Below are 15,596 nucleotides of genomic sequence, written 5' to 3' on the forward strand. Positions count from 1 at the left end.
GTTGTTCTCCGACGCGTCCACCACCGGGTGGGGAGCTACACTAGGGAGGAGGAAGGGAGGGAGGGAAGTGTCAGGCACCTGGAGAGGGGAACAGGTGTTCTGGCACATAAATCTCAAAGAACTGGCGGCCATATACTTGGCACTTCAGTTTTTCAAAGAGAAAGTCTCAAACAAGATAGTTCAGATAAATTCAGACAATACTACAGCTCTGTCATACATAAAAAAACAAGGAGGGACTCACTCGCGATCATTGTTCAACCTAGCAAGAGAGATCTTGTTATGGGCGAGAACTCAGAAAGTACGATTCTAACGAGGTTCGTTGCAGGCGTGGAGAACGTCCGGGCAGATCTCCTCAGTCGGCAAGGTCAACTGCTGCCGACCGAGTGGACTCTGCATCAGGATGTGTGTCGAGAGCTGTGGAAGTTATGGGGACGTCCTCTAGTGGACGTCTTTGCGACCGCGAGAACAAAGAGGCTTCCGTTGTATTGCTCCCCCGTGCTCAACCCGGGAGCAATAGCATAGATGCACTTCTTTGGGACTGGACACCGGGATGGATCTTTACGCATTTCCCCGTTCAAGATTCTGGGAGAAGTGATGAAGAAGTTTGCAATGTCAGAAGGTGGGACGAGATTGACGTTAATCGCTCCTTACTGGCCAGCAAAGGAGTGGTTCACAGAGGTCATGACCTATGTAGTGGACTTCCCGAGGACATTGCCCATGAGGACAGATCTACTCAAACAGCCCCACTTCGAGAGATACCACGGAAACCTCCCGCTCTGAGTCTGACTGCATTCAGACTATCAAAAAGTTGGTCAGAGCGAGGGGTTTTTTCTAGACCGGTTGCAAAAGCAATCGCCAATGCGAGAAGAGCTTCCACGCTTGGAGTCTATCAATCGAAGTGGGCTTCGTTTAGGAGCTGGTGCAAGAAGAACACGCATTTCCTCTACCACGACCTCTGTGAGCCAAATAGCGGACTTTTTGCTCTACTTGAGAAACGACCTAAAGCTGCAGTCTCAACAATCAAAGGCTACAGAAGTATGTTATCTGTAGTCTTTAGACATAGAGGAATTGATTTGGCAAATAATAAGGATATCCACGATCTTTTAAAGGTCTTTCGAGACTGTAAAGATTCCTCAACCTAAGTTACCATCATGGAGTTTGGATGTAGTACTTAAATTCCTAATGTCAAATCGGTTTGAACCCGATTCAGAATGCCTCTTTAAGGGATCTTACTAAGAAAAACTATTTTCCTAACGACTCTGGCGACGGCGAAGAGGGTTAGTGAAATTCAAGCCTTTAGCAAGCATATTGGTTTTAGGGGACATAATGCTGTTTGCTCATTAAGTCCTACGTTTTCTAGCGAAAAATGAAAATCCGTCTAACCCTTGGCCCAAAAGTTTTTGAGATTAAGGTATGGCGGAAATCATTGGACACGAACCAAGAGAGAGTCCTGTGCCCTGTCAGGGCTCTCAAGATTTATTTGCAAAGAACGAAGGAATGTCGAGGTCCTTCTAACAACTTATGGTGTTCGGTCAGAAGACCAGATTACCGATGTCGAAGAATGCTCTGGCATTCTTCTTGAGAGACACCATTAGACAGGCGCATTCATCTGCGAAGACAGTGATGTTAAGCTGTTGAAAGTGAATGCCCATGAAGTGAGAGCTATATCTACCTCGGTAGCTTCCAAAAGAACATGGCACTCAATGACATTCTGAGTGCCACCTTTGGCGCAGCAACTCGGTGTTTCGCTTCACACTACCTGCGGGATGTGAAGACGACATACGAGAACTGCTATGCGCTTGGACCATACGTCGCAGCAGACACTTTGTTGGGGGCTGGAAGTAGCACTCATCCTACCCTGTAGGAAATGGGTAGGTGAGTTTTTTATGGATTGTTTTATGGTTGTAAGGTTGTCCGCCTGAGCCGGACTTCCTTTCCTTTAGCCTAAGTGATGTGGGAATGAAAATTGTTAGGCTGGTCAGGTGGTGAATTTTTACTTCGTTGCCCTCATAGTATGGTCAAAATGGTCTAGTCACATTGTGGTCACACTCCCGTTGACAGATCATCTAGAAACTCACCAGCTATATAGGTCACTACCTTGCTGGAGACTCTAGTAAAGCAGTAGCAGACTTGGGTGACAGTAATCACGAAGTCAGCTATCTAACACGGTAAGGAACCAAGATGTTATTCATCTGCACGTAATATGTTTCCAAAATCCTTTTCTGTCTCTCCCTACCTCCAAAGGTGGGATTCAGCTATATATATATCTGCTGGGTAAGTTTCATGAACAACAAATTGATATTGTTAAGATACAATAAAGTTTGTTCATACTTACCTGGCAGATATATATAATCAAAGTACCCACCCACCTCCCTCAGGAGACAGTGGGAATAGAAAATCTGAATGGAAAATGGGAATGGTTCCTGACACCCGCCTCCCAGCGGCGGGAATGGTACTAACCACCTGGCCGACCAACTGCGTGAGCCGGGAGTTTTGAAATTCTGTCGGACTTCGGAGAAATACAGCTATATATATCTGCCAGGTAAGTATGAACAAACTTTATTGTATCTTAACAATATCATTTTTATTTACATAAACGAAGGAAGTAAGAGGTCCTTCGGGTAATGTATGGTGCTCAGGAAGAGACCACATTTACCCTTTTCGAAGAATGCACTGGCTCTTTTCCTAAGGGACATATTAAGGAGGCTCATTCATCTTGCCAGAAAAGTGATTTGAGCCTCCTGCGAGTGAACGCTCATGAAGTTAGAGCTGTTTCAACCTCGCTAGCATTCCAAAAGAATTTGGTAATCAAGGACATTCTAGATTCCACCTTTTGGAGGAGCAACTCAGTATTCGTCTCCTCTCCTCATGGCGCTCCGTATAAGTTATGTAACGTTCGCTTTACTTCGAAAAAGCAAGCTGATAAGTTTGACGTCCGGCAAGCTGCTTTGCACAGTCAAACAACTTATGTCTCTGGTTCGGCATAAGAAGGGCAATTTAGACGTGAGGAAGCTTTTGGAGTGGCTCGACGTCCGATAAGTAGAGACATTCTCCAGGACGCTCGGCAACGCACCTTGCGAGGTGTCTTTCGGAAGCTCGGCGTTCCTTTGCTGAGTGCGTTTCTGGAGAGTTCTTGGCATTACTAAGACGCAAGTTGTCGCACAGGCGGCCACTGTCTTTGTAAGAAGGTATGAAGGTCTTTAAGGCCCGTCTTGAAGACGAAAGCCATACGTCTTCCTTTAGTGTTCACACACTTCAGGACAGCGTGCGCTCTCCCATGGAGAGCCCGCTGAGGACGTCCCTTGAAAATATTCAACGTCATACGCAAAACGCTGTTCTTCATAACATTGAGATGTTGGCAAGGTCGCTCGCCAGGCGGGCCTTGCATGCATCAGGGCGCTCAACGAGTTCCTCTCTGAAACGTCGTTCAGAAGACTTGGTGTTCTCTGCTCAGACACGCTCGTAGCTACGCAGGACGTTTTTTTGAGGACGCTTTCCAGGACGCTTTTGAGGACGCTCGGCAGGATGCTTATGAGGACGCTTTTGTGGACATTCGCCAGGACGCTTCGGTGGAAGCTCGGCAGGACGCTTTGCGAGAGAAAAGACTTGTAGAAGGCGTCTTATTTGCTGTTCAGGACGTTTCTTAGGACGCTTGAACCTTTTATAAACTCTCGTCAAGAGGAGGTTTTTTCAGGACTCTCCACAGGACATTCCTTTACAAATTTTTTTAAAAGGATTCGGAGTTAGCGGAGAGACATACCCGAATTTTTTCTTCGATCCCTCTTTCCTCTTCATCGATTTCTCTGAGAATCGGGAAGATTATATACTCGGATTCCTGGGTGACTTTCGGTCATGTTAAAGGGTGTTTTCCCCCTATTAGCAAAGTGCTAATAGTTTTTGTCAAGTAAGGACGTTTTCCCCATTGTCAAGATACTAAACGTTTTGTCATTTAAGTGGGGGACCCCTCATAAATGGGGTAGTTCTCATTGACATAGATTTTAACGTTTTATCGTTTAAGCGGATAAACTCATTAACAAATTTCGGAAGAGCTCTCATTCATTTTCAGAGGCTCATCCGGGGAGTAAGAAAAAGACTTGTAGACTAGATCCAGGAAGTCTTATGTCCAATATCATAAGAACATTGAACGGTCCTTTTCGATCCTCTGTTCTCTCTTGATGATCTCTATTCGAATATTACTCCCTTTTCTTGCAAAGAGTCTTGGCAAAGAGTCAAGGAGTTCTTTTTTAAAAAGTCTCATTCATTAGAACGTGGACAGTCGTTTTCCTTTCTTTCTCTCTTCCTCGTCGAGGAAAGATGTAGTAGAGAATTCGATGTTCAAATTACTACAATACTTACGTAGTTTATCTTTGCGTCATTTTGCTAACGCATGGGTCAAGTCATATACGCATATCGTATTTACCTCTGCGGATAGAAGCCGAAAGAACTGTTGTTCTAATGTATTTATTTGACACTCCCTTCAACCTTCCAAGAGTTTTCGGAGTAAGAACAAACTCTTTCAGGTATTGTTACGACAACACCAACTCAGCTTCTGTATTTAGCGAATTCTGTTTCGTTTAAATAGGCCTGCTTGAGAGTTTCCTTTTGCCTCGATAATATCATACCTTATTCCTTCGTAAAGGGAAGTAGCTGGCATCTCAGGCAGATAGTATTCTGTTCACCATTGAAGCTTTCCTTCGAGGAAGACTTCTCCTTCACTCTTTTTGATAGAGATCGAAGGTGGTCGATCTCCAATCCTTATTTTGTTTTCTTGAAGGAAAGAATTTAGGATGGAGATCGTTGTTCAGAATCCTATAAATATACTACGTATATTAACCTCGCAACATGATTCTACTAAGCAGTTGAATTGTCGAGGGGTAGGCGCCTATCCTAGTTATTCTACGGATTGCGACTTAGACGAGAAGTATTCTAATTGAACTGCAACACCAACTCAGCTTCTGTATTTAGCGAATTTTGTTTCGTTTAAATATGCCTGCTTGAGAGTTTCCTTTTGCTCGATAATTTCATACCTATCCCTTCGTAAAAGGAGTAGCTGGCAACTCAGGCAGATAGTGCGAGACGATGAACAAGGCTGCTGTTACTGTGATCTACGCAGTACCGGCTAGCTCGGTGTCATGCGCGGTTGGTTACGTCTCTCTCCCTTGCGGGAATGGCTGAATAAACCGTCTCTCTGCCCTACAATCATGGATTTTAGCCTCGGGTTGAGGAAATTTCTAGTAATCATGAATGAACATGCCTTCCGTTTACTTAGAAAATTTCAACAAGATATCTCTTATACTTGTTCGGTGCGGGTTTACCGCACGGTAACAGAATTCTGTACGAATCTACCGCGGCATAGCACTATAATAATGCTCTCCTGCTTATGCAAAGCGCCAGATTATTTAGGGAAGGAAGCAGGCTGAGTGAGGGAATGGATGAGTTTGCTGGGGACCATTTCCTCGCTGGAGAAGCTTGTTTTCCCTGAATAAACAGCATTCAGACCTCTATAATTTTTCCTCACGAAGAAATTGGAATAACATCAAAGATCTAGTAATAATTCTAATTTTCTCTCAACGGCTTGAGGATCACCTCGGGTGATAGCGAGAGGGTGCCAGACATCCGAACAGAGGAACAGATGTTCTGGCACATTGTCTGAAAGAATTGGAAGCCAAATTGGTCGGCTCTCCAGTTCCTCGAAGGGTGAGTTTGGATCGAACATAGCTCAAGAAGAGAGAATTGGTTATGGGCTTGGGCACGGAACGTAACGATCCTCAAGAGGTTCGTTAAACTAGTGCACGTCCGTGCGGGTCTTCTCGATCGAAGGCAACAACTACTGACGTCTGAGTAATCCTCACTTAGAAGTATGTCGAAAGTGAGGAGAGACTGAGGGCGTCCTTTCGTTAAGTTTTCGTAATATTGAAGGACGAAGGAGCTTCCTCTTAAGTTGTTCCCTTATTCATGATCCTAGAGGATTAGCTTTAGTCGCCACATGTTGGCCTCTAAGAGGTTGGATTCACAGAGGTCAGGTAAATTCAGAGAATTGTCCAAAGACCCTTCCCGAAGAGAATCGTGTAATCTAACATCGTCACTTAGTGAAGTATCTAATATCTCTCCTCTCTGAGTCTGAAGGCGTTCAGACTATCGAGAAGCGATAAGATCTTCAAGATTAATGGCAGTCTCTTGGCCAAGGCAAAGCAGTGCTGCCTATTTTCAGTGTTCAATCGGAGGGGGCCGTTTCTGGAGATAGTGAAGGGAAATGACTGTTCCTCCACCTCGACCTCTGTGAATTTCTTTATGGTTCTATCTTTCCGTATGAAGTATGAGATAAGCTAGAAGTCCTAACTATTGTAGAATATGCAAATATGTTGTTGACGGCCTCTAGGCTCAGAGATTCGGTTCTGTCAAACAACAAAGCTTCACGATCTTTGAGGTCTGGGGAGATCTTGAAAGTTCTCTGGATCGCAGGTTCCGGCATGGAACTTAGACGTAGTCTGAGTTTCTGATGCAAAAGCATTTCGACCTATCCTATTTCTGCGAACTTAATACACGTGACCAGAAAGGCTAACATTCTAACCGCTCTAGCCACGGCAAAGAGGGTTAGTGAGGTTTTAGCCATCATCAGAGGTTTTAGCTTTAAAGGACATAATGCGGTCTGTCCTCTAAGCCTTCCGTTCTTGATAAGAAGCAAACCTGTCTAACCCTTGACTCGAAGGCTTGGAGACCAAGGGTATGGCACAAATTATTGGGCAAGGGCATTAGAGAGTCCTGTGCCCTGTCGGGTCTCTCAAGTTTTATCTTGATAAAACTAGAAAGTCGAGGTCAACGGACAATCTGCGGTGTTCCGTAAAAGACCAGACTGGTTCGTGTCCAAGAACACCCTGGCATTATAGTCAAGGAGTTCTTTTAAGAAGTCTCATTCATTATGTTTGCATAAAGATTGAGATTTTTTCTTAATATGAATGCTCAAGAGGTGAGGGCGCGGCCTCGGAAGCATTTCAACAGGGCATGACACTCAGTAACATCCTGAGTGCCACGCTTTAGCGAAGCAACTCTGTGTCGCTTCACACTCCGACGGGATGTGAAGACGACATTTGAGATCTGTAAGTCGCTAGGACCATACATATCCGTATATATTATTGGGGGCAGCAAGCAACACGAATCCTATCCTATAGAAAAGGGATGGTGTGCTTTAACGTTTGAAGGGTGCGCTTGAGGCGCGTTCCTTTTCTTTAGCCTAGAAGTTATGGAACTAACTTTGATAGGTTAGGTCAGGTGGTGGTTTTTAGCTTCGTTGCCCTCAGAAGTATGTCATATGGTCTAGTCACATTGTGGTCACACCCCCGATTGACGAGATCATCTAGAGCGCACCAGCATTACAGGTCTCTACCTCGCTGGCAACTCTAGTAACGCAGAAGCAGACTTTGGTGACAGTAATCACGAAGTCGGCTATGCTAACAGGTGAGGAACCAAGATGTATATCATCTACTTAATTTAGTTTCCCAAAAATCCTATTCTGTCTCTTCCCACCATCCGAAGGTGGGATTCAGCTATATATATATCTGTCAGGTAAGTTTCATGAACAAAATGTTATTGTTATAATACAATTAAGTTTGTTCATACTTACCTGGCAGATATATATAATTAAAGTGCCCACCCACCTCCCCTCAGGAGACAGTGGCACTGATAAAATATGAATAGAAAATGGGAATAGTTCCTGATATCCGCCTCCCAGCGGCGGGAATGGGTACTACCACCTGGCCGCCCACTGCGTGTGCCGCGAATTTTGAAATTCTGTCGGACTTCGGAGAATACAGCTATATATATATCTGCCAGGTAAGTATGAACAAATTTAATTGTATTATAACAATAACATTTTTCCTACCTTTACAAACCTGATGTCCTTTACATTAATTTCCATTTCATGCCACTCTTCAACCTGAAACATGTGCTGAAAGGCAAAATAGATTTACATCCGGGCGGGCAGGTCTACCCACCTACCAGTGGATAGTTACTGTTCAAGAATTTAAAGTTTGTGTTCCAGCTTCTCCGTAAAGTAATTTCTAATGTGAAGGACCTCAGCTTTGTACAATTAAGAAAAATACAATTTACTTTAAAAAACTTATATTCTAATATAATGTGATGGTGACACAAGTGATTATTTGTCAGAATATATGACAACATTTCAGCAGGATTTATTATTTGAAGTATATATTTTTATTCAAAGAATATTTTTTCTTCTTTTTTTATGCAGAGTAGAGTTGTCGATACTCAGAAAAGAGTTGGAGACTTGCTTGATCTAGAGGGATGCAGTGGTGGTGTGGCTACAGCTCTTGCACAGGAAGGTTAGTCTTATTTTGCATGTTGGTTTGCAGATTTAACTCCAGTCTTATTTGGCATGTTGGTTTGTAGATTTAACTCCAGAGTAAGAATGAATCTTTCTTTGTTGCCACATATTTCCAGAGTGCCATTCTATGAAGACTGTCTGTCTGGTAACCAAAAGCGCCTTGCGTTATGTGTCAGGATGTTAGGATATTGTTACGAGATTCTCAACTGTATTCATACTGTGTAGTAACCATATATTTTAATTCTTATGAATGATTATGAATGTGCACAGGAACTGATGAGACTGAGACCAGTTTAGCATGTTTATGCCCCATTCCATCATTCAGTGGATAAACTAACGGCTATATTGAGTTACACACTATGTGTAGCCCACTTGTCCACTACATCATTGTTGTGTTTTGCCTGGCTAAAACTAGGTTGTGGTTATCTGTGCAAAAAGAGCACAGGACAGAGAAGAGTGAAGAAAATCTATTTCACATCTAACACAATAAAATCAGTACTACAGGTTAATCAAGTCACATGTTATTTCATGATTTGTTAGTTTTAATATTCACACCACCTCTTACTCTATACAAGGACCTGGGAAATTGCTGTGATTAGTCACTGTTAACATAATGGCCCATTATGGTAATGTCTAGCTCTTAATGAGAGCAGGTCCATTGCATTGTACTTTTATGAATTTTTATATAAGCAACTTACCCAGTTATTACAAAGCTAAGAGTTTAACTCGCCCAGTAGCGAAAATATTTAAATTCTTGGGTTGCGTTAATTTTTTGTTTTGGATAGGTGACAGTGGAAGCCCCCCTACACACACGCTTTTGAGGAATGAGAGGAACGACTTGGCAAAATGAGCTCAGTTTGTTTCTGCTGGCTGATGGCTATATACCAGTTGTTGGCTGCAGCTTTGACTTTGAAATTCTTGACTATTCTAGTTGCTGTTCATCGCAATTGGTGAAGTATTAAGGGATTTTGACGTAAGGAAAAATCTATTTCTGGGCGATTGGCTCGTGTCGCCAGCGAAATATCCTTTAATCTATTATTTCTAGGGTAAATGTACTAACACATACCAGAGAATAAATAAATAAAGAAAAAGGTCAGTATAACTGACTCGCTCACCCTCCCAGAGAGGGTGTCGGTATGAACACTATGGCGAGTGAGACCACTACCACGAGCCAAATGCCAATAGAATTCTCCCACTACAAAATCCCCCAAGAGGAGAGCCGACCCACAGAGTGGGCAGCACCTACTACTACTACTCCATCCCATGCTGCCGACTGCTGCGCCTCGGTGGCCATCCTGAAGTTAGCAGACAATCTTGGCGATGGGATGGTAGGGCGGGATTTCGCTGGCGACACGAGCCAATCGCCAGAAATAGATTTTTCCTTACGTCAAAATCCCTTTCTGGGCTCAGCTCGTGTCGCTGCGCGAAATCGTACCAGAGAAATAGCACAAGATTGTAAAGAAATTCAACAAAATACAAAGAGGTCTCAAATAAAAGATAAAATAAAAAAAAATAAACGATATAATTGCTAATAAGGATACATATACACGTGATACAAAATAGAAATATTGCTTAAATTACACTTAATTCTAATAATATTTCTTAACTTAAGGTAATATACATATATACAGGAGAAATATGTCATATTAATGTACAAAAATGGTATCTGTGTAAAGCTATGTATCAAAACATTCTAAAACAATTAACATAAAAGTTGAACAACAAACTCAACAATAATAATATATAAAGGAATGTATATGACTTAATATACAAAACCCGTAAACCATTACAATAAGATGTATCTCCTAGCATAAAAATAAGGAGATGACATCCACGAGATCAATAACCATCATCAAATGTTGAGTGTCCCTAGCAAAAAATAAGGGACACCCACTACATCATCATAAAAGCAGCTAAGACACAAGGTGACCGTAAATGAACAAGGCAGGAATAGACGAACTGTTGGGTGAGGCAGGTAGAAAGGAGGACTGGATCTTCTACTAAAGATTAGTCAGAGTCAGGGGAAACTATGTTCCCCGCTGCAACTGCTGAAAATTTCAGAGCTTCCAAGGACTTAAGTAATGACGTTTGAACACTGTCGGCGATTTCCATCCAGTATACTTTTTCAACTCATCGAAGTTCATATGTTGGAAATAGTTAATTGAGGTGGCTACTGCCCTGACATCATGTGCTTTTGGGAAAGAGTCAGGATTGGCTTGTTTAATGAAGTACGTACAGGATTTGTTGCCTGATGCCTTTAATAGATAAAGTGCCACCTTTTTCTCTCTTAAAGAGAGGACCCGATGAGGATGAGGAGGTCCTAGATAGAAAGGCTCGTAAGGCTGAAACTGGGCAAAGAGATAGATCTTGTGGAAGGGGTAGTACCTTCCATGGTTCCCACCTCATCAAAGGATCTTCATTCTTTGCTATAAAGCTACGTTCCGGAGAAAGTAGCACTTCCCCTGTGGGAAGGAACTGAATATGATCCGGATCTTCTGGATAATGCCGACAGTTCTGAAATTCTAGCTCCTGAGGCCAAGCTTAATAAAAATAGGGTTTTTCTTAAGAGCATTATAAACGAGCATGTGTCATTATTGGTTTCTGAAGCCAGCTTTAGAACATCGTTTAAGAACCATGATACTGACGTAGGCCTTACCGAAGGTCTAAGTCTAGCACATGCCTTGGGAATGGACGAGAAGTAGGAATCTGTCAAGTCTATGTTGAACCCAAATTGAAAATCTTTTTCAAGGCTGACTTGTTTGTCGTAATTGTGCTAGCTGCTAAGCCTTTTTCAAATAAGGATCTGAAAAAGGATATAGCTGAATTGATTGTCATGATTCTAATATCTGATTCTTTCAGGAAGGTTGCTAACTTTTTGACAGCAGCATCATACTGTCTCAAAGTTGAATCTCTTTTATCGGATTTCCAAGAAGAGAATATTCTGAGGGTCAATATTCGCATCCCTTTTCGCTGCAAACTTCATGAAATCCATAAAGTTAGGGTTTTGAGAATCCCTGAGGAAGCGAACACAGTCTTCGTTTGTACTGACTGGGAGAGCCTGGGATTGGGGATCCGAAGAGGGCGAAGACCCAGTTCCAGAATGAGAGGGTACCAATTGCTCTTCGGCCAGTCTGGGGCTACTAGAGCCACTTGACCCTTGAATGTCCTGAGTTTGTTTAAGACTTTCATGAGAAGATTCACCGGAGGAAAGACATAAATCTTCTCCCAGTTGTTCCAGTTTAGAGCCAGGGCGTCCGTGGCATAGGCCAGAGGGTCCAGGTTGGGGGCCACATAACACGGGAGTTTGTGGTTCGCTTGAGATGCGAAGAGATCCACCTGTAGACCTGGAACTCTCTGAAGAATCCATTGGAACGAACTGTTGTCCAGTGACCATTCGACTCTAGAGGTACTGATCGGGATAGAGCATCTGCTATGACGTTTCTCACTCCAGCTATATGAGTGGAGGAGAGATGCCAACTGAACTTGTCCGCCAGGGAGAAGATGGCTATCATGACATGATTTAGATGACGAGACTTGGAGCCTCCTCTGTTTACACAATGTACCACCACTGCGCTGTCCAGGACTAGCTTTATGTGGGAGTACTTTGGCGGGCGTAACCTTTTTAGAGTCAAGAACACTGCCATTGCTTCCAGTACGTTTATATGGAACTGACGGAACTGAGGTGACCACGTCCTTGAACCTTTTTGAACTGGGAATATCCTCCCCAACCGCTTAATGACGCGTCTGTGTGGATGGTGATCCCTGGTGGAGGAAACTGAAGGGGCACTGACACAGACAAGTTCTTGACTTTCGCCCACGGCCAGAGTTGATTCTTTAGAATCAGAGGGACTGAGGATAATTTGTCCCTGGACCTGACATTTGCTCGTGAGCGCCAGATTCTGGTTAGGTCTTTCAGTTTGGCTTTCATTAGGATGTTCGTCACTGATGCAAACTGGAGAGAACCCAAGATCCTTTCCTGAGATCTTCTTGATGCCAGTTTGTGACTCGAAATTGTTTGACTGACTTCGCTATTTCCTTTCTTTTGGATGATGGAATCAACAGAGTATGGAAGGATAGATTCCATTGAATGCCTAGCCACTGAAAGTTTGACTCTGGGGGGTGGGGTGAGTCTTGACTTGGTCCTGTTTATCTTGAAGCCTAGATATTCCAGGAACTGAATTACTTTCAGTGTTGCTTTGTTGCATTCCTCGACTGTTGAAGCCCAGATCAACCAATCGTCGAGATACGCTACTACCATAATCCCTTGCGACCTGAGTTGTTGAAAACTACTTACTTCCGCCAGCTTCGTAAACACCCTGGGTGCCACGTTGAGCCCGAAAGGAACTACCTTGAAGGAGAATGTCTGGTCTCCTATCTTGAAGCCCAGATACGGACGGAGTGTCTTGCAATAGGGATATGATAGTAAGCGTCTGTAAGATCGATAGAGGTGGTGACGGCCCCACGGGGAAGTAAGTCCGCACTGCGAGATCGTGAGCATCTTGAACTTGTCGCAGCGAATGGCTAAGTTTAAGCGGGACAAGTCTAAGATTACCCTTCTTTTTTGTGAGCCTTTCTTTGGCACGCTGAACAAGCGTCCTTGAAATTTTAACCTTTTGACTCTCGCTATAGCTCCTTTCTGAAGGAGATCCTCCGCATACTCCGTCAATTCCTTGGAAGGAAGTTGGCGGAAAGGTCTGGATGGGGGTGGGTTCGTTAACCAGCTCCAACCCAGGCCTTTTGACACAATGCTCTGAGCCCACTTGCTGAAGTTCCACCGGTGGCGAAAGTGAAACAGCCTCCCTCCTACCTGAAATTCCTCATTGGTTCTGGTAGCCTCCTCGGCCTCCCCTGAAATGTTTTCCCCTATTAAAGGGACCTCCCGATCCTCTCCCACGAAAGGGTCGCTTACCTCTGCCCCCGTTACCCGTACCCGAGCGGTCATACTTCTGTGAAGCTTGACTCTCGAAGGCTTGGTTGTAAGCTGGAGAGAGGGCGTAAGAGGTGGGAGGGCTGAGGCTGAGGGAGATAACATAAATCGGCTGCGATTGAGCCGTTTGAGGTGGGAAGGTTGGGCTGTTTGCACCAAGGGAACAGCCGGAACTTGCTGAGAAAAGCGTGGCTGCTTTTTCTGGTAGGGCTGGAAACGTCTAGGTTTCCTTTGACCCTTACCCTTAGCTGCTAGATCCTGTCGTCTCTTGGCCGTAAGACCCCAACGGTCCTTAAGGCTCTGGTTCAATCTCGTAGCCTCTGACTGAACCTCCTTCACCATCGCTTCTGGGAAGAGGTCTGCTCCCCAGATGCTTGACGCAAGTAACCTATTCGGCTCGTGCCGAATAGTTGCTTCTTGTAGGACATGTTTCCTACAATTCGTCCTAGCAGTGGCAAACTCAAACATATCTGACTGTACCGTTTGAGTCAAGGATTTAGTAAGAAGCTTGAAGAGCGGTTCTGACCCATAGGCCATGGTAGCCACCTCGGTCATAGCCATGGAATTAATAGACCTGGCTAACCGCGATTTGGCGTCGAATTCTGCCTGAATAAGGCTATCTGGAAGCCTAGGTAGCTTCTCACCAAACTGCTCCATAGCACAGTCCGGTTTGAGTTTGCCAGCTGAGAAGGTGTTAGGTAAGTCTTCCCACAATTCTCCGGCTGAAGGAAGTAACGGAGATGTAGGATCTGCTTCCTTCAGTTGAGGCATGGGATCCCCCTTCTGGGCCGCTGGAATGGTAGATGTCGCGATCTTTGTCAGGAAAGGGAGCGGGGTACTCTCATCCATCGTAAAGATCGTAAACGGACTCTTGAAAGGTTGGATTTTCGTATTGGAACAATCCATGTCCTCTAGACACCTGAGCCATTCTCTCTGAGCCTGGTCACGTGAATAGAGGACTGTCTCCTTGGTACTTTATATCATCCCGAGTCATGGCTGAGGCGGTGAGCCTGGCGTAGCCGATGAACGGAGGCTGAAGGTCTTCCGGGTAGAACTCGAAGTCCTCAATCCTCCGAGTTCCACATTCCGGGATAGAAATGAGTCCGTCTTGGAAGGGGGCGTATGACGCTACTCTCCAAGGGTTGTTCATTGAGAACGGAGGTAGAGAGTCATACGGGGGAAGCTGGGCTCCACCTGTGTTGAAAGGTGGAGGAGAGGCTAGAGGAGCTTGGCTCAGTCCGGCTATAATGTTGTCTTGAGAGGTAATCCTATCCGACAACCGAGAGATCATTTGTTCCATGCTATTTTTCAGAGACCCAACCAGGTCGCCCACCTGTTGTAACAGACCAGCATTGGAGTCCAAAGCCGGAGCTGCTGCGGAGGTGGAAGGGTGGCTCTGAACTGGAACCAAGGGTAGCGGAACTGACGACTCCGCTGGAGTGTGAGATCTCTCTCTGGAGGATTTATTCCTCGAGGACTTAGAGCCGGACCCAGAAGCTTTAGATCTCTCTGCTCCGGGATTCCTAGCCGGAGACTTACGAGAAGAGGATGACGCCGAAGCCGTCTTTTTAGACGACGACGACGTCTTCGTCAAGGATTTCACTGCTTGACCCTTGACCTTGGGTCTAACTGAAGCGTCAGGAGAAGTATATAATTCGTTACCCAGTAAAGCCTTGGACGGATGGAGAGGTTTGCAGGAGTAGAAGAAGCAGTTGCACCCAAGGGTATACCTTGGGTGTCCAACTTACCTACCTCGACCAACAGGTCGTCCACACCTACCATAGGTTCTACATTAATATCCAGCGTCGCGACTTCCGAGGAGATGTCCTGGCCTTGGTCAGTCAACGAGGCAGCCAGCTGTTGCTGGATGAAAGCGATAGTCGGGGCCGCCTCTACTGGGTCGACGTAGCCTGTCGCCTTGCCTCCGGGGAAGATTAGTACCGCCAACCTCTTCTCCAGGATGTAGGGCATACCCTTGGCGGCGTTCTTCCCGAAACCGCCGACCCAGGCCCGCAGGGTTGCCAGTGCGGTATCCCTCACGGCCGGCGCCTGGAAGAGAGGGTATTGATTAGATTTAAGAATAACTTAAAACTAAAGCTAACTTAAAGCGTAACTTAAAATTATAGGGGCTATAAGACCCCTTGAATTTTACCTTAAGTTAGAGTGATTGATGTAAAACTTAAGCACTATAACAGATGAGGACCAGCTAACGGAGATGGAATACTTACCCCGTCTAAAAGCTGGCTCACCAGATCGTAACAGATGGTACACGTTTCATGGTACCAGACCTGGATGTCCCCGTGCGGAGTCGCGCATGGAGCATGGGAC

The 15,596-nt window shown here is 44.8% G+C and overlaps 1 protein-coding gene across 1 annotated transcript in view; it reads left to right on the forward strand.

Annotated features, from left to right (window-relative positions):
• LOC135221657 (conserved oligomeric Golgi complex subunit 4-like) overlaps positions 1–15,596 on the forward strand; it is a 304,771-nt gene that overhangs the window by 57,027 nt on the left and 232,148 nt on the right. Inside the window, exon 3 of the mRNA XM_064259355.1 lies at positions 8,249–8,339. Within this exon, the coding sequence (XP_064115425.1) occupies positions 8,249–8,339 (91 nt within the window). The remainder of the gene's footprint in view (positions 1–8,248; positions 8,340–15,596) is intronic.

This window comes from Macrobrachium nipponense, chromosome 3 (assembly GCF_015104395.2).
Source record: "Macrobrachium nipponense isolate FS-2020 chromosome 3, ASM1510439v2, whole genome shotgun sequence".
Lineage (NCBI taxonomy): Eukaryota > Metazoa > Arthropoda > Malacostraca > Decapoda > Palaemonidae > Macrobrachium > Macrobrachium nipponense.